This window comes from Grammomys surdaster, unplaced genomic scaffold (assembly GCF_004785775.1).
Source record: "Grammomys surdaster isolate TR1022 unplaced genomic scaffold, NIH_TR_1.0 97, whole genome shotgun sequence".
Lineage (NCBI taxonomy): Eukaryota > Metazoa > Chordata > Mammalia > Rodentia > Muridae > Grammomys > Grammomys surdaster.
Genome location: NW_021604576.1, coordinates 1,278,508 through 1,300,431, shown reverse-complemented (window position 1 = coordinate 1,300,431; position 21,924 = coordinate 1,278,508). Strand labels below are relative to the sequence as shown.

Here is a 21,924-nt window from a genome sequence, read left to right as displayed (position 1 = left end):
ATGAAGGCTTTTCTGTGGTCTGAGGTTAAGGTGGACTTTCCTGTCTACAGTCCTGAATCCAAACATAATAAGAAAGATGAAAGATGTGGTAACACAGGATCATCTGCTGAGACAAAGAGCAAGTTGGAAGAAGAATTTGAGACTTGTTTCATTGTCAGAAGGATAATACGTAAAAGAGAAATAGGCCATTTAGAAAGAACTGGTTCACAGAAGTACGAATGATCATTAGGCATATGAAAAGGTCTTCAACATATTCATCATGAGACATGGAACGTCACTGCCCCACCAATGCAAACTTGCCAACTGGCAAAACAATTCCCAACTGATAGCATAACCTGTAACAATACCGAGTTGAGAAATGCATGCTGTAGTGGTTTTGATGGAATGTTTGAAAATTTTTAATTGGTTATTTTGTTTATTTACATTTCAAATGTTATCTGCTTCCCAGTTTTCTCTCCAAAACCCCCTCATCCCACCCCTGTTCCCTCTGCCTCCATGAAGGTGCTCTCGCACCCATCTGCTCACTCCTGCCCTACCAACCTAGCATTCCCCTACGCTGGGGCATCAAGCCTTCATAGGACCAAGTGCCTCCCCTCCCTTTGATGTCAGACAAGGCCATCCTCTGCTGCATAGCCAGCTGGACCCATGGGTCCCTCCATGTGTACTCCTTGGAGGTTTCATCCCTGGTATCTCTAGGGGATCTGGCTGGTTGATATTGTTGATCTTCCTATGGGGTTGCAAACCCCTTCAACTCCTTCAGTCCTTCCCCTAACTCCTCTGTTGGGTTTCCCGTGCTCAGTCCAATGGTTGGCTTCAAGCATCCCCATCAGTATCTGTAAGGCTCTAGCTGAGCCTCTCAGAAGAGATTCATACCAGGCTCCTGTCAACAAGCACTTCTTGGCATCCACAATAGTGTCTGGGTTTGGTGGCTGTGTATGGGATGCATCCCCAGGTGGGGCAGTCTCTGGATAGCCTTTCCTTCAGTGTCTGCTCCACTCTTCGTCATTGTATTTCCTTTAGACAGGAACAATTCTGGGTTAAAATTTTTGAGATGGATATGTTCTCTAGGGGTTCTCTCTCCCCTTTGTTGGGCATTTCAGCTAATGTCATTCCAGTTGGTTCCTGGGAAGCTCTTGCTTTCCTGGATTCAGGAAATCCAGGACATAATGAGAAGACCAAACCTAAGGATAATAGGAATAGAAGAGAGCAAAGATTCCCAACTTAAAGGGCCAGTAAATATCTTCAAGAAAATAATAGAAGAAAACTTCCCTAACCTAAGGAAAGAGATGACCATAATCATAAAAGAAGCCTGTAGAACTCCAAGTAGATTGATTTTGATGGAATTTTGATGACACCTAGCAAACTGTATTTATATTCATCCTGTGACTAAGATAGCTTACTTCTGTAAATATATTTCAAACACAGTAAGAAACACAAAAGAAATGTACATGTAAAACTGTTAACTATATCACTATCTGGAAATAGTAATTGAAATAACTTGCATGTATTTATAATTGGGACACACACACACACACACACACATATATATATATGTATGTATTTATATAGTGGAATATATAAATGGTATATATATAATAGTAGATATATAGTACATATATAATAGCAGATTTATATAATGGAATCTATCTGACTATTAAAAACAAAGACTTTCCTCTAGTCCCTCTTCTGCTTTATCCTTTAATTCTTCTCCCTACTTAACAAAAGCCATATGAAAACTGCTATTTTATAAGTTCAATTGCTTTTATATGTACATTTGTGTGTGTGTGTTTGTGTGTGTGTGTGTGTGTGTGTTTAATTGCAGTTACTCTACCCAGGGAAAAAATGTTCCTTCTAAAAGCCATGGGGTCTTAATTAAAACCCAGTTTCAAGTGTGAGATAGCTCCTCTAGAGTTGTTGGTCAAGGATATCCTGGAGACACCATAAATGATACAAGCCCTTATTATTGTTTGTGGTCACCTAACAGATCATCTTGGTTATACCCTATTCCTGAAAGCACCACAGTTTGTCCATAGATTATAGAGAAAACTATTTGCTACTGACCAGATTGTTTTCTCTCTGCCGCTTGTTTTCATAGTACCACAAGGTATGGTGTTGGATGTTAGGGGGGAAAGATATCAACAGTCTTACTCTGATGGGAACTTTGTGGACAACAATAATGACCATCATGTCAAGACATAAGTACAATAATGGCAAAACATGTGCTATGAAGGTAATCAACTTACAGCTCACTCTATTAGGCGGTTACACATTCCTGGTGCTGTAAATTGGGCCAACAACCCATGGTCCAAAGTTCACAGGCCCCAAATGTGAACCCCCTACTATTAGCTTGCTAAATGAACAAAATATCAAATGACTTTAACTTGTATCTCTAGAGCCTAGACTACCCAGTAACAGCCTGCCCTCTCAGTTTCAGAAAAGATTTAAAAATGAAATATATTTTTTAAATTAATAAACTGTATGCAGAGGTGATCGTTTAGTCAAGAACTAAAAAATAGTTTCAAGTGACTATAAAACTCAGCAAATTGCCTAAATGTCCTGGTTTTCATTAGGATGTAGGCCAAGGTAAGGGGAAAATGTAAATTTTTTTTAGTAATAAAATACATGCTAATATTGCAATTATTGTTCTGAAAATATTAAATACAATATCATGCATATGTTATATATGACAGATAAGTCAACTGAGAAATTAATATTTTTAACCAAGATATTTGTTTAAGATTTCTCTGCCAGAAAACTCCTTAGGAGCAGTGTCCAACTATCCTAGTAACAATTAGCATTTCTTGCCCTTAGAATATGGCCTATAAACATGACGTCACATGTCAAAATAGCCTTCTGGAGCAAACATCCGACTCTGCAGACTGACAGCTGTGAGATGAATCTGAAGTGTCTTGTACCACAGAATAAAGCAGCTGTCAGAGATGACTAGGGCTGTGAGACAGGGCTCAGGAGCCCTGCACAGTTCACAATGGGTAGAGGAAAAATGAAGCAAAACGTTTAACAGTTGGGCTGAGTCTCTACTTACTAGTTTACAGGAAATGTAAAGAAGAGGAATATTTCAAGTGTTTCTTTGAGGTCACAGTCAGAAAATTCTAGAATGAGAAGTGATTTACAGGGTGTCTTAGTTAGGGTTTTATTGCTGTGAAGAGACACCATGACTAAGGAAACTCTTATAAGGACAACATTTAATTGGGGCTGGCTTATAGGCTGCTAGCAGAGTACTGGTTTCTAGGCAGCTAGGATGAGGGTCTTTAAGCCCACACCCACAGGATCACACCTTCTAATAGTGCCACTCCCTGAGCTGAGCATAACAAAGCACCACAACAGGTAAAAGACTAAAGGTCTTAAAAATTAACTTTCAAGCAGAGGTAAGAGAATGAAAAAGAAAGAAAGAAAGAAAGAAAGAAAGAAAGAAAGAAAGAAAGAAAGAAAGAAAGAAAGAAAGAAAGGAAGGAAGGAAGGAAGGAAGGAAGGAAGGAAGGAAGGAAGGAAGGAAGGAAAGAAAGAAAGAAAGAAAGAAAGAAAGAAAGAAAGAAAGAAAGAATCAATTAGAAGAAAGGAACCCACATTATGGTTCTTCTTCAAACTCCAGGAAAAAAATATAAACACAAACACCCCCTAACAAACAAACAAAAACACAAAATAACGCCCCCAAACCCACACACATATTTCTGAAGGGAAATTGAATATATTTCAATACTATTTGAATACCTAATGTTTATCATGACGTTCTCTTACGTCTTAGGAGTACAAAATGGACTTTGAGGAGAATTCATAATGATTTTGAAATGATACACCTGATACTTGCTGAAGGAAGGCGCATGGGACTGATCCGGGAGGCAGATGCTGCTACTCAAGCAGGAGGTTGGAAGCATGGGTGGTTACTCTCCTCCTATTGCTGGGCATATTTGAAATCATCCATAATAAAATGATGAGACATGAAATACTCTTCATGCTCCCCATTAAAATTGCAGATTATAGTTTGGAATTGTTCCCTATCCAACTAATATACACCAAAATGATAAGGTGGCTATAAATTCTCATTGTCTGAGGTGATATAAAAAAGGAGATGGTTACATATTGAGATTGCTCCCAATAGCTCTCCACCTTCCAACCCCACCACACACACACTACAGTCTGGTATGTACCTGATTTAACATTGTTAAGTAGTGTAACACAATTACACTGACTTCTCCTCATGTCTTTCATGGTCTCTGCTATGAAGACAAAGGTGTTTGCAGATATTTACGTCCATGGACCAGTACGTTTCTGCTGGCAGTTGTTGGTTCAGACAACTGGCTCAGAGGTGTGCTTGGACATGGCTTTGGAGTTAGTCACATCTGTAATTCACTGTTGGTTATTTGCTCAGAAGACAAATTTAGTCTTAGTTCTGTAATCTTAAGATTAAAGTAAAGAATGCATACCTGGACAGCATTCCTACGGCAATTATAGATCCCATCCAGTATCTGGCACATATAGAATGCTGTATTGCTTCAGTGTGCTAATTAGTGCTAGCATCATTAACTGGTTTCTACTGTCTGAGCCAATGAAGCAGAAACCTAAACTCAAATACAAAGAAATCTAAACTTTTCTATGGAAATTTGTGATTTGTGGGTTCTTCAAGAGCAAATGATGCTTTGTAATTTTACCTCTGCCAGAGAAAACCGAAATTTCTCTGACTCACTATTAAATAGCTCCACTTACCCAGAAAGAACACCTTGGCACCCGAGCAGATAACTGTCTGCAGAAAACTTAATTCCAATCAAAATAGACAGCTCAATGTGCTGTGGGTCTTAAATACTGGCCACATAATACCCGTCTCATTGCCAAGCCTCTAACCGTGTGTGTACTTTGATTAAAATTGCCACTGCTTAAGAAGGCCTGGCAACCTTATTTTTGTATAACTTCAAATGGACCTTATAAATGGACACATAACCTTACAAATGGACACATAGAGCTATACAGTACAAGGAGAAAAAGGCTACATAAAGAAGGGAAATAAATATATTATAGTAAATGATATGAAAGCAGGGACATTTTAGCCTGACCTAGAATGATGACTGACAAATCTCAGGAAGGTAAGTAGGAAGCCTCTTAAAGAGGAAAGAATCTGGAGATTGGACATTGGGGCAGCTGTCCTGAGTTCCTAGGACACATGGTGTGGCAGTTTGAATATGCCCAGGGAGTGGCACTATTTGTGGGTGTGGCCTTGTTAGAGAAAGTGTGTCACTGTGGGAATTGGCTCTAAGACTCTTGTCCTAGCAGCTTTCAGCACAAGAGGTGGAACTCTCAGTTCCTTCAGCTCCATGTCTGCCTGAATGCTGCCATGCTTCCTTCCACCTTGATGATAATGGACTGAACCTCTGAACCTGTAAGCCAGCCCCAATTAAATGTAGTCTTTTATAAGAGTTGCCTTGGTCATGGTGTCTCTTCACAGCTGTAAAATCCTAACTAAGACACATGGGTTGTCCAAGATGAGGCTGGCTGCAGGGTGACTGTGAGAAATATTTCTGAGGTGTTACCTTCCAGACAATAATGGATGTTAGTCATAAGTATGATAGCAATAAAGACAAATAGACAGTGGGTATTTAAGGTAAGATATTCAAGTTCTAGGAAGATCAAATCAGGGAAGTAGGTGAGTTTTTACCCTCTGTATCATATGTGGGGCTAACAGCAGCTGTGTGGAAGTGTCTTGGAAGCAGAGATAACAGAACCAGAATAAAATTCATGAAGGCATAAACCATCTCTGTTTTGGAAAAGTGAATGAAGACTGTCTTTCCATGATAACAGTAAGACTGAGTAGACAGACAGAGAGAGGACTCCTGCAGGTTCCATTATACGAGCATTTATTACCACAAGGACCTCATCGTCCTTCACTGGTCGTAGAAAATAGTGGGGAAAGGTTAGGCTGGACTCTTTCCAACATCTTCAAATGATGTCTAGGAAGAATAAATCAAGGGAGAGAAAATGACACACAGGGTGGAGTTGAAGTGCAGAATACTTTGGCAGTTCTACAGGTGAATTTTGCCTTACCCAGGCCAGAGAATTACGTGTTCTCGGGAAAGGTTTTTGTATCTTTTTTTTTAACATTTTCTATGATCAAATATGATCTGAATTCATAAAGGTGACCTATGTAAAGAAATGTAGGGGATTTTTAGATGGAATAGTAAAAGAATCCAGGTCAACTGAAGGGAATGACAGATAAATAAGAAACCAAGTGTACTTTTCGCCCATCTCCTAGATATTCATTTGGAAGGACTGAGGTCATTTGACAGAAAGACAGGACAGTTTGTTACCTGACTCCATCTGGAGAGGATGACAGCAGAGTGTACACTGCTTAGTACCCTCTGTGTATCTTCCTCACAGAGATGTAGACATAGGCACTGTTCTTCCGAATCTTGCTGGTGGCTCTTAGTGAGCTAGTAATGTATGCCAGACTCAGCTTCCACTAATGTTTATTTTATCATAACTTACTGGGAGTTAGTCAGAGTGATGGAAAGAGTTATACATAGGAAGAAACTGCAACCCTAGCTGGAAAAGGAAGACTGACAGAGCCTATACAACTGCTAATGCCAGCCAGGCCTGGTGGCACTGATGGTGGGAGTTTAGTCAGTGAGCACGTTTAAGGATTTTGATCATGAGTTGTTTTGCTATTTCTAGAATAATTGTTTAGTACCAATTGTTAGAACATTATGAAATTCCATAAAAAGTGAACTAAAACTACAGCAAAGAAAGCAAAAGAGTCAGGACCAGGGCAGAATTCATACTGACAACACATCTAAACAGAGCTATTTGTACCCAGTGACCAAGCCCGGTTGCAGATGCCAAGGGGTGAATGTATTGCTGGCTGTAGACTGGTGTCCTGTGCTCATTGAAAAAAAAATGTCTGGAGTCTCTAAATGCTTGAGTTTGGAATGTAAGCTGTTGTACTTTGGTGAGACCATTCTAAAATAGTTTTTGTTTGTTTGTTTACTTTGTTTTGTTTTTTAGTGTTTAGATAACTGTTATTTAGATAAATGGTATTCTTCCTTTATGTTCCTTCTGTTTTGTTTAAGTGTCCATGGAACAAAAGGTTAAGCCACCTATGTACTTATTCCATTCGTGGCTTGCACATTAGGAGCTATTGGTGATCTTCTGTGGCCAGCTGAGCACTGTAGTCTTTAGTAGGTTCTTGCATACAGTTAGACCAGTCTGCTAGCCCATGAAGACAGAAGTAAACTCAGGCTCTGGTGCAGTCTTTTTTTCCTGAAATGTCTCCTTTTTTGTAGCCTTTGCAACAGCCATTTGTACTTCCTTCTCAATATTCTTAGGGTCTCTATAGTAGAGGCCAGACAAGAGCATCCCATGGGTGTTGACAGGGAGTAAACAGCATATGTGCAGAACTTCACAGGCTAATACATACCATGTCAGTCCTATCTAGTGGACTTCTTTTCAGTGTAACATGGCAATGGCCACACAACACAGAGAAGAATCTGTGTGGTGCTGAGTGATGAAGGTAAGGCAGGTTGATGGTTTTGTGAGAAGCACTGTGTTAGTTACTACCAGAGGATGGAGCTTCAGGGCTCACTCCCTTGGGGTACCTAAGGTCATGGGAGTGAAACAGGAAGTACTTGGAAGGGCTCTGGTGAGCAGCAAGCCTATCAACAACTGCTGCCTGCCTGCAGAAGCTTCCCTCACGTCCTCTTCTGATCTGGGATACAAAATTATCACTTTTCCTTTTGTGGATGCACATTTCCACATAGAAGACAGTGTCATCCCCAGAGGATTCCGCTACAAGGAACATGAAGACATCCTCCTTCTTCCTATCTGGAATGTGGAGGGCTCTGGAAATTGGGCCAGTCTCTCTTTTTGCATTACAGTGGTTACCTAGAAGGAGCTGACCTTCCAAAGAGTCAGAGGATGTTCCTTTTTTGTTATTGAGTCATACAATGTTTTTCAAAGATACTGTGATTTTTTAAGCACAAGTTTCAGGAGAATGTGTATTATCATAGCGAATTTTCAGAAGCACATATATGGACATAGATGGTAAATGCTAAATATATCTTTTCTGTGTCCTTTCCCTGGAGAGCCCTGTTGACAAAGCACACAGCACTCAGTGGCCTCAGCTGACAGAATAAAACAAGAGGTGTGTATTATCCTCAGATTGTTTTCAGCCTTGGAAGATTGCTTGAGTAGCTGCACTCCATTATTGATGCCCTTTCTAACTCCTGAGATCTTAGCAAACAGAGAAAGAGCCAAAATAAAGAACTCAAGCTATGGAAAAACTAGGATGTGAACCAAATGACCAGTTTGTTGCTGTATATGAACGGTGTATGGGAGGAGGTATGTGACTTGTTAATCATTCTGTAGACTTATCTATCCATGTAATGGTCAATCTCAGAAAGATGAGGCTACCATGAGAAGGGTCTGCAGCAAACTCTGCAACTAATGCTAGTCACTGGTTTGACCTTGATGGTACAGCTTGTACAAAATGTGTAATCTGTTATTTGTATATAAGCATGCTCTTAGGCCACTTGCACACAAGTGCCTCGGTGGTGAGAACTTGGAACAGAGGAAGTGAGAAAAAATATTCTGAGAAATGAAAATTACTGTGGAAAAGGAAAACAGCACTGGACTCTCTCCTAGTGCCGCAGGGTAAAGAACATGACCACAGGTGTCTGCAGTGTAGGAAATTAGAGAATGACTATGCACTAAGGAAGTACATCTTGGCATCAATAAATAATTAAAAGTACCATTCCTAGCTGATTCTACTGACCTTTCAGTCAGGAAAAAGAAAATTCTTTAATTAAGCCAAAGGTTCTTCATCAGGCATTTTGATTCTTTGGAAAGAACTTCCTGGGACTAATGTGTCTATAATTCCAATGACATTGGTGAGAAATTTGTCAGTTTTATTACAGAAAAAAACCGGAATGTGTTAATGATGTAACCTACAATGTTGAAAGCTATTTCCAAATGTGTCCAATGTAGCATCCAATGTTGCTATCCCTTCTCTTCCCATTTCCCTTCTCTCTGTCTCATTTTGGAGACTAAACCTAGGGCTTTGCCCATACCAGCCAATCATTCTACCCTCTCTTGTTCTCTTAAAGATGGAAATCCCCTGTTGTTGGGGGACTCACATGAAGACCAAGCTGCATATCTACTACACATATGGCAGGGGGCCCAAGTACAGCCCATGCATGCTCCTTGGTTGTCGCCCTAATCTCTGGGAGGCCACAAGCATCCAATTTAGTTGACTCTGTTGGTCCTCTCATGGAGTTCCTAATCCCTCCTGGTCCCTCAGTCCTTCTCCCCAACTCTTCTACAAGATTTCTTGAGCTACTTATAATGTTTGGCTGTGGCTCTCTGCTTCTGCTTTTGTCAGCTGCTGAGTGGAGCCTTTCAGAGGCCAGTTATGCCAGTCTCCTGTCCTGCAAGCACAACAGAAAATTATAGTGTTAGGATTGGCTTTTGCCCATGAGATGGGTCTCAGTTACGCTAGTCATTGGTTGGTCATTTCCTCAGTCTTTGCTCAATCTTTGTCGTTGTACTTCTTATAGGCAGAACAAATTTGGGGTCAAAGATTTCATTGGCGTCCTTATCTCTCCACTGGGTGTCCTGCCTGGCTACAGGAAGTGGCCACTCCAGGCTCCATGTCTTCCACTACTAGGAATCTCAGCTAGAGTAAGTCTCGTAGGCTCCCTGGAGACTCTTGCAATAGAAGGTTTCTGTCATGTCTTAGACACACCCTCACCCTTGGATATCTGATTTTCAGTTCACTCTCCAGGTCTTCTCTCCTAGGCTTTCCCCATACCTGATTCTCACTTTCCATTTCCCTCCCCATCCCCTCTCCCACTAAGTTCCTTCCCTCCACACACCTCTGATGACTGTTTTATTTCCTCTTCTGAGTGAAATTCAAGCTACCTCCCTTGGGCTCTCATTATTTAGCTTCTTTGGGTCTATGGATTATAGCATGGTTATCCTGTACTTCATGGCTAATATCCACTCATCTCTGAGTATGCACTGTTCACGTCCTTCTGGGTCTGTGTTACCTCACGCAGAATTATGCTTCCTAATTCCATCCATTTGTCTACAAGTTTCATGATGCCCTTGTTTTTAATAGGTAAGTAGTATTCTATTGTGTAAATGAATCTTACGTAGTTCACAATTTACATGGATCCCACTTTGACGTTAACTTTCTTTTATTTTTAAGAATATGGAGCTATATCAGTAGCGTTTAAAGTATCACATTTTTAGACTTTATGAAATTGCAGAACTTTCCAAGAATCAAAATTAGTCTACGAAGAAAGAAATCTTAAAGTTTAATGTGCACTCATACTTGAGTCATAGAATATGGAGAAATCCAAAACTCAAGTGCCGCATTACCACCACCGCTGGGGCCCGACTCTCGCGAGAATTCCCTGGGCCACCCTCGCACCTTCCCTGACTCCACCGGGGAATCAGGAGGAAGTTCTGGAGAGCCACTGCACGCAAAGGCGACAGGCCAACCTTGCTCCAGCGCACAGCCAGTGCGCAGGCTCCGCCAGTCTGCTGCTCTCCCTCGTCCCTCTGCCCACATCAGGCCGTCGGATCCTATGTCTCGCGGGCCCTCCGGAGGCTGAGGGGGGAACAGCTCGGCCAGGAACCCCTGGGGCCCGACGCCTTGCAGTTTGTCCTCCCTGATGACAATGATGCAGAGGAAGAGGCACCAAAACCCGGGCTGGGTGGCCGGCGCCCTGGGTGTGCAGGGAAGAAAGGAGTCTGTGATTCGAGCTGATAAACATCGAGGATCTTGAGGAGGATCTTGTGGTAAATGGAGAGAGGTCTGACTGTACCCTACCAGATTCCATGTCTTCAGGGAACAAAGGAAAGGCTAAACATGGGAACCCAGAGATCAAGCAAGATGGAGATGCAACCAAAGCAGGGTCCCCAGAACAGTCTAATGCAAGTGGCAAACTCCGAAAGAAGAAAAAGAAGCAGAAAAATAAGACAAGCTGCACAGGAAAATCTTCAGAAAATGGACTAGAAGACATGATCGCATCCTAGAGAGGATTGAAGACAGCAGCGGGTTCAGCCACCCCGGGCCCCCTCCACTGAGCTCCAGGAAGCACGTGCTGTATGTGGAGCACAGACACTTGAATCCAGACACAGAACTGAAGAGGTATTTTGGTGCTTGAGCGGTCCTGGGAGAGCAAAGACCTCAACAGAGACAGCGTGTGTATCCCAAGTGTACATGGCTGACAATCCCTAAGAGCACATGGCCCCGATATAGCAAACCAGGCCTATCATTGCGGCTGCTGGAGTCCAAGAAAGGCCTTTCCTTCTTCGCATTTGAGCATAATGAAGAGTACCAACAAGCACAGCACAAGTTCCTGGTGGCCGTGGAGTCCATGGAGCCAAACAACATTGTGGTTCTGCTCCAGACAAGCCCCCATCGTGTGGACTCACTTCTGCAGCTCAGTGATGCCTGCCGCTTTCAGGAGGATCAAGAGATGGCTCGAGACCTTATAGAGAGAGCCCTGTACAGCATGGAGTGTGCATTCCACCCCTTGTTCAGTCTCACCATTGGGACTTGCAGGCTGGATTACCGCAGACCTAAGAACAGCAGCTTCTACCTGGCCCTCTATAAGCAGATGAGTTTCTTGGAGAAGCGTGTCTGCCCACGCACGGCCCTGGAGTACTGCAAGCTCATTCTGAGCCTCGAGCCGGATGAGGACCCCCTGTGCATGCTGCTGCTTATCGACCACCTGGCCATACGGGCCCGGAACTATGAGTACCTGATCCGCCTCTTCCAGGAATGGGAGGGTCATTGGAGCCTGTCCCAGTTCCCAAATTTTGCCTTCTCTGTTCCATTGGCCTATTTCCTTCTGAGTCAGCAAACAGACTTACCTGAGCATGAGGTCAGCTCTGCCAGGCAGCAGGCTTCCCTCCTGATGCAGCAGGCGCTCAACATGTTCCCTGGAATCCTTCTGCCATTGCTGGAGTATTGCAATGTGTGGCCTGATGCCACGGTCTCAAACCACTGCTTCTTTGGGCCGGATGGTGAGATAAGTCAGCCTCCCGCCCTGAGCCAGCTGTTGAGTCTGTACCTGGGGAGGTCACACTTCCTTTGGAAAGAACCTACCGTTATGAGCTGGCTAGAAGAAACTGTCCATGAGGTTCTGCAGGCAGTGGATGCTGGAGACCCTGCTGTGGAGGCCTGTGAGAACAGGCGGAAAGTGTTGTACCAACGTGCACCCAGAAACATCCACCGCCATGTGATACTGTCTGAGATCAAGGAGACTGTTGCTGCCCTACCCTCGGATGTGACCACACAGTATGTGATGGGATTTGACCCTCTGCCTCCTGTGGACACCATCTACCCCTACGTCAGACCAGAGAGGCTGAGTCCAGTCAGCCACGGAAACACAATTGCCCTCTTCTTCCGGTTGTTATTGCCAAATTACACCACAGAGCAGCTGTAAGTCCATCCAGATGGAGATGTGACATCTGGAGCTGCAGCAGCTATTCTACAATCATGAGACAACGAATAACAAAATGAGGAACAGTGAAGCAGAGGACACCCCAGGCCTCTGGGAGCGCCCCGCCTTGGGCCTGTTTCCTGAGAGGCCATCAGACGATCAGCTTCAGAAGTGTCGCTCAGACTTTCAACCGAATCCAGTTCTAATGGTGAAAAATAAAACCAGTCCCCACCATCTGTGGATCATCATCGGGAAAAGTAACTTTCTGAGACAGGGTCTCACTGTGTAGCCCGTAGTGGCCTGGAGCTTGCTCTGTAGACCAGGCTGCCCTTTACTTTGTAGGCCAGGCTGGTCTCAGAGATCCGCCTGCCTCTGTCTCCCAAATGTTAGGATTATAAGAGTGGACCACCACACCTAACCTGCATGTCATCCAAACAGCTTTAAAGTCTGGCCTGTCACCCAGGTAGGAGTGACAGTGTATCCCTCTCCTCCCACTCCTCCCTGTTCCTCCTCAGTCTCACAAGAGGTACCTGTCTATGTGTGCTGTGCAGAATTGTTGGTCATTTGTGCATTTTCATGTAGTCAGGGAGAAAATCTGTTTGCTGCCTCTCAGAAAGCTCAGAAGAAATGAAAGACTTTCTTTCTTTCTTTCTTTATTTTTATTTATTTATTTTTTATTTATTTTTTATTTTTTTATTTTTTATTTTTAAAAGACTTTCAAACAAAGAAAAAAAAAGAATATGGAGAAATCCGGCTGGTACTGATCTAGAAGCTTCCTTACTACAAGCTAGTCATTGTACTAGAAGGTGCTATGTGTACTACTAAGGGTGTGAAGTTATCAACAGTCTTCTCCAACTGTGGAACATGAGACATACAATAGCAACTGACCTGGCAAGATATGGTCACTGGTTCAGTCAATCACATGAACTAACTACTTTCTCATAAGATGAAACTCATGCCTCTTACTGCTGATGAGATCAAGATCCCATTGCTGAGTAGCTCACAGGCCCTACTACTAGTCTTCTCAATAAACATAAGTATTAAATCAACTCCTAATGGCTTATTGCTATACATGTAGAGAAGTAAATCTCCCAACTTTATCAGTGAATCTTCTTTTGCAGTATATGGTAATTAACATAGCGATCCACAGTTGGTCAATCGCAGAGAGTAAGGGACAGAAGACCATTCAGCTTTTTTCTCTCAAGGCTTAAGTAAATAAGACAGAATGTACAAGCCAGGGGTAGTAACTTATCAGTGTTTCCTGTGTATGACATGGCTGTTTCACAGGAAACCATACAAGCTGTGATTGCATGTCTAAGACTTGTGCAAGATGAACCCAGATAAACCCCTGCATGGCGAGGGAAGGAGGTCAGAAAAGAAATTGCATAGATGAGTGTCTTTGCTAGCCACTGAGGAATAGTCCTGAGGCTAGGAGACAGGTTTTCTGACCTTGGTCTTACATTTTATGGACTCGTTATTCACAGGAATTTGACACTGCCCCCTAATACCTAAAGAGTAAGAAAACCCCAATGTGCGCCATTGAATATTCTAAGGGAGCCAACAGAGTAAAACTGAGTGGATGTCTTATTCTGAATGTTCTCAAAAGTTAAACATTCAGCCTTGAAATTCTTAAATTAGGACTAAAAGGAGCAAGATCACATGCCTTTTTCTCTTAAAGAAAGGGATGCTCAAAATACCAGCAGATTTTTTATGCTACTAATGATGGATTCTTTCTTCTCTTATACTTCTACAAAACCACATGATTGCCCAGGAACTTCTAAAACGTTTTTTTACAAGGCTTTGAGTTTCACTATAATTCAGTGCTTCTCAACCTGTGGGTTGTGACACCTAAAAGTCATCGGAAAACACCCATACTTACTAACATTACAATTCATAAGAGTAGTAAAATTACAATTATGAAGTAGCAATGAAAATAATTTTATGGTTGGGGGTCCCCAAAACATGAGGAACTGTATTAAAGGGTCATAGGATTAGAAAGTTAAGAACCACTTATATAATATGTCTTTCTCTTTGTTCCTTCATAAAGGCCAAAGGTAAAGAGGTGATCATGTCTGAGAACCCCTCATGTATTAAGAACATACTAGTATACATCCCACCTTGAGTATTTAGTCATCATTGCTTTCTTTGAACTTGATCACGTAGCTTATCATCCTCTAGCTTCAATTAGCAGCGTTTTAGATAACTTATTATTATTATCATCAACATCATCATCATTATTAAACAAGAAGGACCCTATAATAATCTTGACAGAAACAGTGCTTATACTTTTGCTTAGTTTTAATTTGGGTTTATTGTGTTGTCCGTGGAAAGTGTCTCTGAGAATTGTGGAGGGAACTATATATCAACAATGATCATGGCAGACATTACAAGACTCCATGTTCCTCGCCATTATGTTTAATAGCACACGTTTTGTGCTAACTTCTAGTGGTCTGGTTCTTTTGATTTGAGCAAATTCTACTTTTGTAGGCTTGCTTGTTAAAAAAAAAATCTGAGTAGCTTCTGAAGTTGAGAAAAATCTTCTCTCCTTACAAATGCTCTCTCAAGCAATAGGGATGGTACCACAGGCTTTCCGACAGATGGTAGCCAATCCAAATTCAGTATGGTAAGCAGGCACCACTCAATAAAACTTTAATTGCTGCATATGGTATCTGCTAACTTGTTTAGAAAATGGATCTGCAGCATTAGCTCAAAGCATTTAAATGGCCTGATCGCACTGGACAGCATGTTGGGCTGCCACCTGGAAGACCCAAATTTCATAGCAGATGTAACACTAGAAGAATAAAGCTGGTGGTTGATAGTCCTGGAATGGAGATGACATAGTCAGCACCCAGCTGTTCTCCCCCACCGTGCTGACTCCTATAGCTTTGGTGTCACTTCTACCAAGCCCTGAAATTACTCATGTGTTGTATTCTCTTCCCAAAGAGAAATGGGGGGGGGGAACCCTAAACCGTACCATAAGGTTGAGATGGGAAGGGGGTTCATGTCCCTACTACAGCCTAGGAAACGTGGAGGATGCTTTTGCATGCAGTTGGGGGGAGGAGAGCATAAAGATCTGGAGAGAGAATGTCTGACATATGTGCAAATTTCTGCCAAAAGATGGGAGCCAAGACAGACGAGAAAGAAGGCTCCTCTGAGCATGCTGGAGAAATCCTTGCAATTTATCACTCACATTTTTTTTTTTTTAACTCCAGCAAACAATCACACTCGCACAAACCAAGGAGGTCAGCTTACCAGCCCCCTAGCTTGATGGACTGAAGAGGGACCATTTCTGAAAACAGGGACTCATTAACCCCCTCCCATCAACTTGGGTGGCAGCATAAGGAGCTGAAAAGAAAATAGAAGCTCACTATCTTAGACTATTTAAAGACGGAAGGAGGCTATTAAAGGAAGGAACAAAACTGATTGTTTTATTGTAGATTTTTTTTTTATAAATGGAAAAATTGTGAAGGGATATTCACTTTTGAACATTAGTGCTCTGATCTACCTCAACCCCAATCTAAATTCAGAGAACCCACAGATGCACTTTCCAGACTCACTATTGATTTCTGACCTGTAAATTACTTTCCATCAAAAAGGTCTTGGTACAGACTAGGGCTTTGGAGTAGCCTGGGCACTTCTCAGCTGCAATCTGCATAATGTTTAGTATTCAGTGAGTTAAAGCAGGCAATGAAAGGGAACTGTCAATGCAATCTAGAAGATATAAAGAAATGAAGAGGGGGGGGAGCCGTATGCTAATAATCCACTCAGTAATTAAGTGAAGATCGCTGCCAAGCGCCACTGCCACTTTCAAAGGGTAATTTGTACAGGAAATCATAGAGTCATTGTCAAATCATTTCAGGATAAAAGGAAAGTCATCAAGTGAGATAAGATAAATGCTGGGTGTCTGGCAGCGGGCGCCCTACGAAATGCCTTTGCTTTTTAAATTTTTTCCTTAAAAAAAAAAAAGCCCTGCAAAAGTGAGACTGGGAAACTTGACAGGTTGAACTGTGCGTTGACTATTAATAATGGGGTGCTTCGTGTAGGGATGCATTTTTAAATAGGTTACTTGAACAAAAAAAGTGGCAAAATAAATCAGTTAAGGGGGCTTAACTCATAACTAATACACTTGTATGATTTTTTCTGTCACTCTCTGCCACCTTTTGGGTCACAGAATTCTCAGCTGGACTCCTTTTGCATCTCCCTGTTAGATAAGTTATAATATTTTAAAATATTTTGTACTGGCTTGTTGTTTGGGGAGGACAATGTTCTAGAAACCTAACTTTCAAAAAGGAGTAGGAATGATAAGAATCTTCCTCTGTTGATTTCTTCTTTTACCATCTTAAATTCAACACTCCAATGTAGATTTTGCTTCATGCCTTAGAAAATTTGTGAAATTAACATGCAAAGTTGGCAAAGTGTATGTCTTTTTGTTCCTGTAAAGGGGGCAACCATCATGCTTAAAAATTGTTATTCTTATGAGAAAATCTCAACAAGATGATGTGCACTCTATATTTGCCATTCAAATTTATATCCTTTCTCTCACTGACTTCCTCTGACTTAACCTGTGTCAGATAAACGTGTCCCAAAGCATAAATTGACATGTGCAGTTGTGGGTAGCTATTTTTATATAGCCAAATGGGTGAAACATTTCACCCAAATATTTCCTTAACACTGATGTCTTCTGTCACACTGATAGGAAAGTTTGTTTGCTCCTGGGAGCAAATTGTTGAAAAAATTTGAGACTCGCTGTTAAGGTACTTGGCCTGTAGTGTCTGCTCCATCCAGAAAAGCCTGGATATGCTGAAAGCAACATACACAATTGTCCCTGGGCATCTGAGTATAAGAAATGTCTACCGGAAACATTTCCTTTCTTTGTTTGCTTTTGATTGCTGGGCAAAGATATTTTGGAGATAGAGGCAGAGGCATGCATTTTTATAACTCATGGTTAATGTATAAGTGCACCCATGTGTAAATCATATATTAAAAAGCTCAGTCTTTGTGGAGGAACTGTGTTACGACATTGACCCTGGTAATGAAGAGTTTGGGAAAGAAACAAATAACCTCATTATTTGAACATTTTTATTCTTTAGTTACTGTCTCTATTCATCAGTCTGTATGACAGGATTTGTTTGGTTCTCAATTCAAATGGCATCTGAGTAACTTATGAATTCTTAGGATTCTTTTAGAGCAGCTATGAGCCCATGGGCTGGTACTTTCCACCTTCCATCTTTCCTTTATCCCTCTTATTCTCTTTCCCTTCTTTGTTTCCTCTCTTCATCTGTCCATCCTGCCTTCAGGTGAAGTTCTCTCTGACCATACAGAGCTTCAGACTTTTTATAGTGGAGCCATGCAAGAAAAGCACATTTGCTTTTGAGGCTACAAGCTAATGAGTGGTGCAGAAGACAGTATGAAATTAAGGGGAAAGCCTGCCATACACATAGTATTTTATTCTAAAGGGTTAGGCAATCACCTTCTGGGCACAATTTACAGACTCCACTTAGAGAATAAAATTTGGTAACTGCTTCCTTTAGAAATATTGCCCTTTTCACTTGATTTAGAAAATACCAGGAAGTAGTCACTGAAGGAGTCACAGAGCAAGAGTGAGGAGGCTAGTGGACTGTGGAGATTGGAAAACTCAGTTATCAAAGTTTTGGACCATTTAGTGAAAGGGGAAACACCACTACATCATGAATTAAGGTATGTTTGGACAATACAGATACAAGTGATCTACACAAATACCTGGTATTGTGCTGAACTTCTAAAAATATGTAAGGCAAATGGTTATTAAGATAAATTTTTGAGGGGTGGGTATTTCCTTTAAATATTGCTGTTTTGTTTATGAAATGAAAGAAAGACCTCAATGTGTGTAGACTACATAGTAGTCTGGTTTTGGTTTCATGGTTAATTTTGACTATTATGCATTTATATGGATTATAATGCATTTATATATTCTCAGTATTTAAGACATGCTAAATTAAATAAATTAAAGATATTTTAAATTTTTCATAGTATGTCAGGGCCTTCAACAATATTATAAGTTTTGTAAGAGAGTTGAAATGTATAATATATTTAACTACTAAATTTCCTTTCAAGGAGCATTTTTACAAGATTAATGATCCACGGACATGTTGATTCTAAGAAAAAATAAAATAAATAAAATAAAATAAAATTAATAAAATCTACATGACTGAGGCTTACAAGTATTGATACACCATTTAAAATCTTTATATTAGATAAGCAAATTAGCTACAAACAGGCCATTTACTCAAAACTGCTTAGAAATTTCAAAGTAAGAGCTACCTATTTGCTGAGTGCTCTGTCCCATCACATGCCTGAGACTAGAAATTCATGCATCTATTAATATTTCATCCTTCCCACATCCCTATGTGGTAGATGAGCTCATTCCTATTCTAGAAATGAACAGACAATGACTTATTGTTAAATGCACTGTTAAAGCCGTATGCTACGTAACTAAGAGAAATAGGGTTTTAAACTCTTCTGCCTGGTGGCAAATGTCCTGTCATAGTGCTTCCTTGGTTGGGGAAAGCATCAAAAATTGTTATAGGGTTAATCTTAAAACAATTTATTCATTAATCTATTTAGAAATAATTTGAGCTGACTTGGAAGAAGGTTCTATGACACCACTGAAAGTCCTCAGCCAGAATGATAACATTTTAGTGCTTGCAGTTTTGAGCCTCGAGAGCAGAGTAAAACCAACTGTGTTGTTTTGAAACAAATGGATTCTGCTATTATCGCTGCTCGCAATGAATGGTCTCAGAGAGTAATGCATCTCACATGATAAACTTTCTTTGGATGCTGATCTTGAAAGGGTCCAAAAGAAAAACATTGCCTGTACTAGCTCTTCGGCTGCTTAGAAACAGAATATTCTTTCAAAAGGCCAAACATAAACCTATTTTTTTTGTAATGTTAAAAGCAGTATTTTTATCCTACCTCCTTTGGGAAAAAATTGTTAAACATCATTCTCAGAGAAAAGCATTTACATGTCAAAAAGTATAAATACTTGTGAAGGTGAGAGTAAAATATTTATCAAATCCCTTTCCACTCTGGAGGTGGGGCTGTGTGCCAAAAGCAGTTTTGAGAGAGGCAAGTGGGTCTTTGTGAGTTTCAGGCTAGCCTGGTCTATATAACCCATTTGTATATATGCATAATGCCTTGTGGATTGAATTTATATATGCTATATAGGCAATTGTATACTTCACCATCCTCCACAACAATAACCAATGATTTTTTTTTCCTGTCTGGAGTGCTTAATCACCTTTGACAAGTACACACTTTTAAAGGAGGTAGTTGTTAAAGATGGCTGCAGTCAAGTTCTCGCTCCCTTCCTCCCTCTCTCTCTCCAGAAACCATTCCTCCCACCATGGTCGATGATGATGCTAGTCTCTCATCTCTCAATTCAGAGATGGTCTCAAGGTTTGTTTCAATTAACAGAAAGTAGAGATGTAGCAATGAGACAATTATTTGCAGTGATTTGAAGTGTGAACTTTAAACATACTGGAAACTTCTTCCTGGGAAATTTAGCTACCATTTTGTAAAGAAATTTTAGTAAGACTGTGGAATGAAGAAATTTATGTGCGTGTGTGTGTGTGTGTGTGTGTGTGTGTGTGTGTGTGTATTTCTACATTGCCGTTTATACTGTCACCATACAAGGACAGTCTTATTAAGAAATGGCATTAGGAAAATGCTGTATTCAGTTGCAAAAAAATGAAGTTGAACCATAGATGAGGCTAATTCAGAATAAGTCCTAAATGCAAGAAAAAACTTATAAATCGCTTAGAAAAACACAAGAACTTATTTTGTGTCACTATGATTTATTGTATATGAAAACAAGTCCAAATAATAGTTTTAAAAACTGAAGAAATTTGTAAACAAAGGCAGAATTGGAAGAATCCCAGAATGATTTAAATTCTTAAGTATGTTCTGTAAATGTAGATGGGTGTTTAAGGTTTTCTGACAAGATTACAATACATGGGCCAAATAACACAATTCTCATTTTGTCCAGGTATGAGAAGTCAGGAAATTAAGAACCAGCTGTAATAAAATTTTACCTTCCAAATGTTAACAGAGTTTTTTTTATTCCATTTAAAAACAAGCTATAATATTGGAGTTGTACAATTTGCTTCAATACCCCAACAAAACATCAGATTTTAAATCCAGCCAGTTCATAATATGAATATGTTTAGTTCATCTTTTATTAAGTAATTTTTCATTAGATTAAAAAAACAGTGTCATATCACAGCTAAAAAAATATTCAGAGTCGAGAGAGAAGACATTTTAATTTGAATTAATTATGACCAACTTGCTTATTCAACTAAAGGTGTAAACAGCTAGTTGAAGCAGAGACATGTCTGGTGCACGGCAAGCATATTTGAGAATAACGATTTTTAGAAACTAAGAAATCTGAAGCCACTTTGCTATTCAGAACCAATTTCCAGAGTGTTCCTGAATAATTGCCAGTTTTCCCAGTAGAGAATTTATTTACTATGGATGGATTGAAAGAGTGGGAAGGTCAGTAAGCAATGAGACTTAGATTTTGGTCAGCAGTTCATGACTCAAATCACAAAAAAAAAAAAAAAAAAAAAAAGGTGAGACTCAAATTTCTAAGTGCATGAAAATAACTTCTGTTTGTCTTTCTGAGCCTGGGATAAACACCAGCAGAGGGGCTCCATCCAGAAACTGACAGAAACAGATGCAGATACCCACTGCCAAACATTAGTCTGAACACAGTTAATACTGCAAAAGAAGGAAAGGAAGGATTGTAGGAGCCAGAGGGGTCAAGGACACCACAAGAGACTCACAGAATCAACTAACCTGGACTCATGGAGGCTCACTGAGACTGAATCAGCAATTATGGAGCCTGCATGGTATCTAACCTAGACCCTCTGTATATATGTTACAATTGTGTAACTTGGTGTTTTTGTGGGACTCCTAACAGTGGGAGCAGGAGTTGACTCTTTTGAGCTTTTAGGACCCTTGTCCCTCATACTGGGTTGCCTCATCCAGTCTTTTTGTGAGGTGAAGATGCCTAGTCTTATTGCAACTTGCTATGCCATGTTTGGTTGATAACCCTAGGTCTGCCCTTTTATGAAGGGATATGGAGGAGGAGCAGACAAGGAGGAAGGGAAGAAGGGGAAAACTCTGGAGTGGATGCAATATATGAAAGAATAAATTAATTTTTAAAAAAGAAGAAGAATGTCTTAGGCCGGTTGGTATAAGCAGCTCAGTCACTGCTCTTCTTGGGTCCTTATTTGGAAATTAAAGCAATGCATCTAACCCTGTTGGTAATTCTCTGACTCTTACTAAGGCCAAACGTATCAAAACATACGTTAGCCCAGTACTTTCCCTGCTTAAGTAGTAATATGCTAAAAACTATTTTGATTAACCCTAATTGGTATCAAGCAGAAGTATATTTAATATCATACCTCTGGCTCTCAAGGTATCATGGAAG

At 40.6% G+C, this 21,924-nt stretch overlaps 1 protein-coding gene across 1 annotated transcript; it reads left to right on the top strand.

Annotated features, from left to right (window-relative positions):
* Positions 1 to 12,458, top strand: LOC114631560 (transcription factor 25-like). Its single transcript, XM_028779928.1, is given in 6 exon segments — positions 1 to 212; positions 3,764 to 3,882; positions 10,345 to 10,523; positions 10,577 to 10,757; positions 10,760 to 11,023; positions 11,026 to 12,458. Coding segments are annotated over 6 exon segments (2,388 nt in total).
* Positions 12,459 to 21,924: the final 9,466 nt, after the last annotated feature.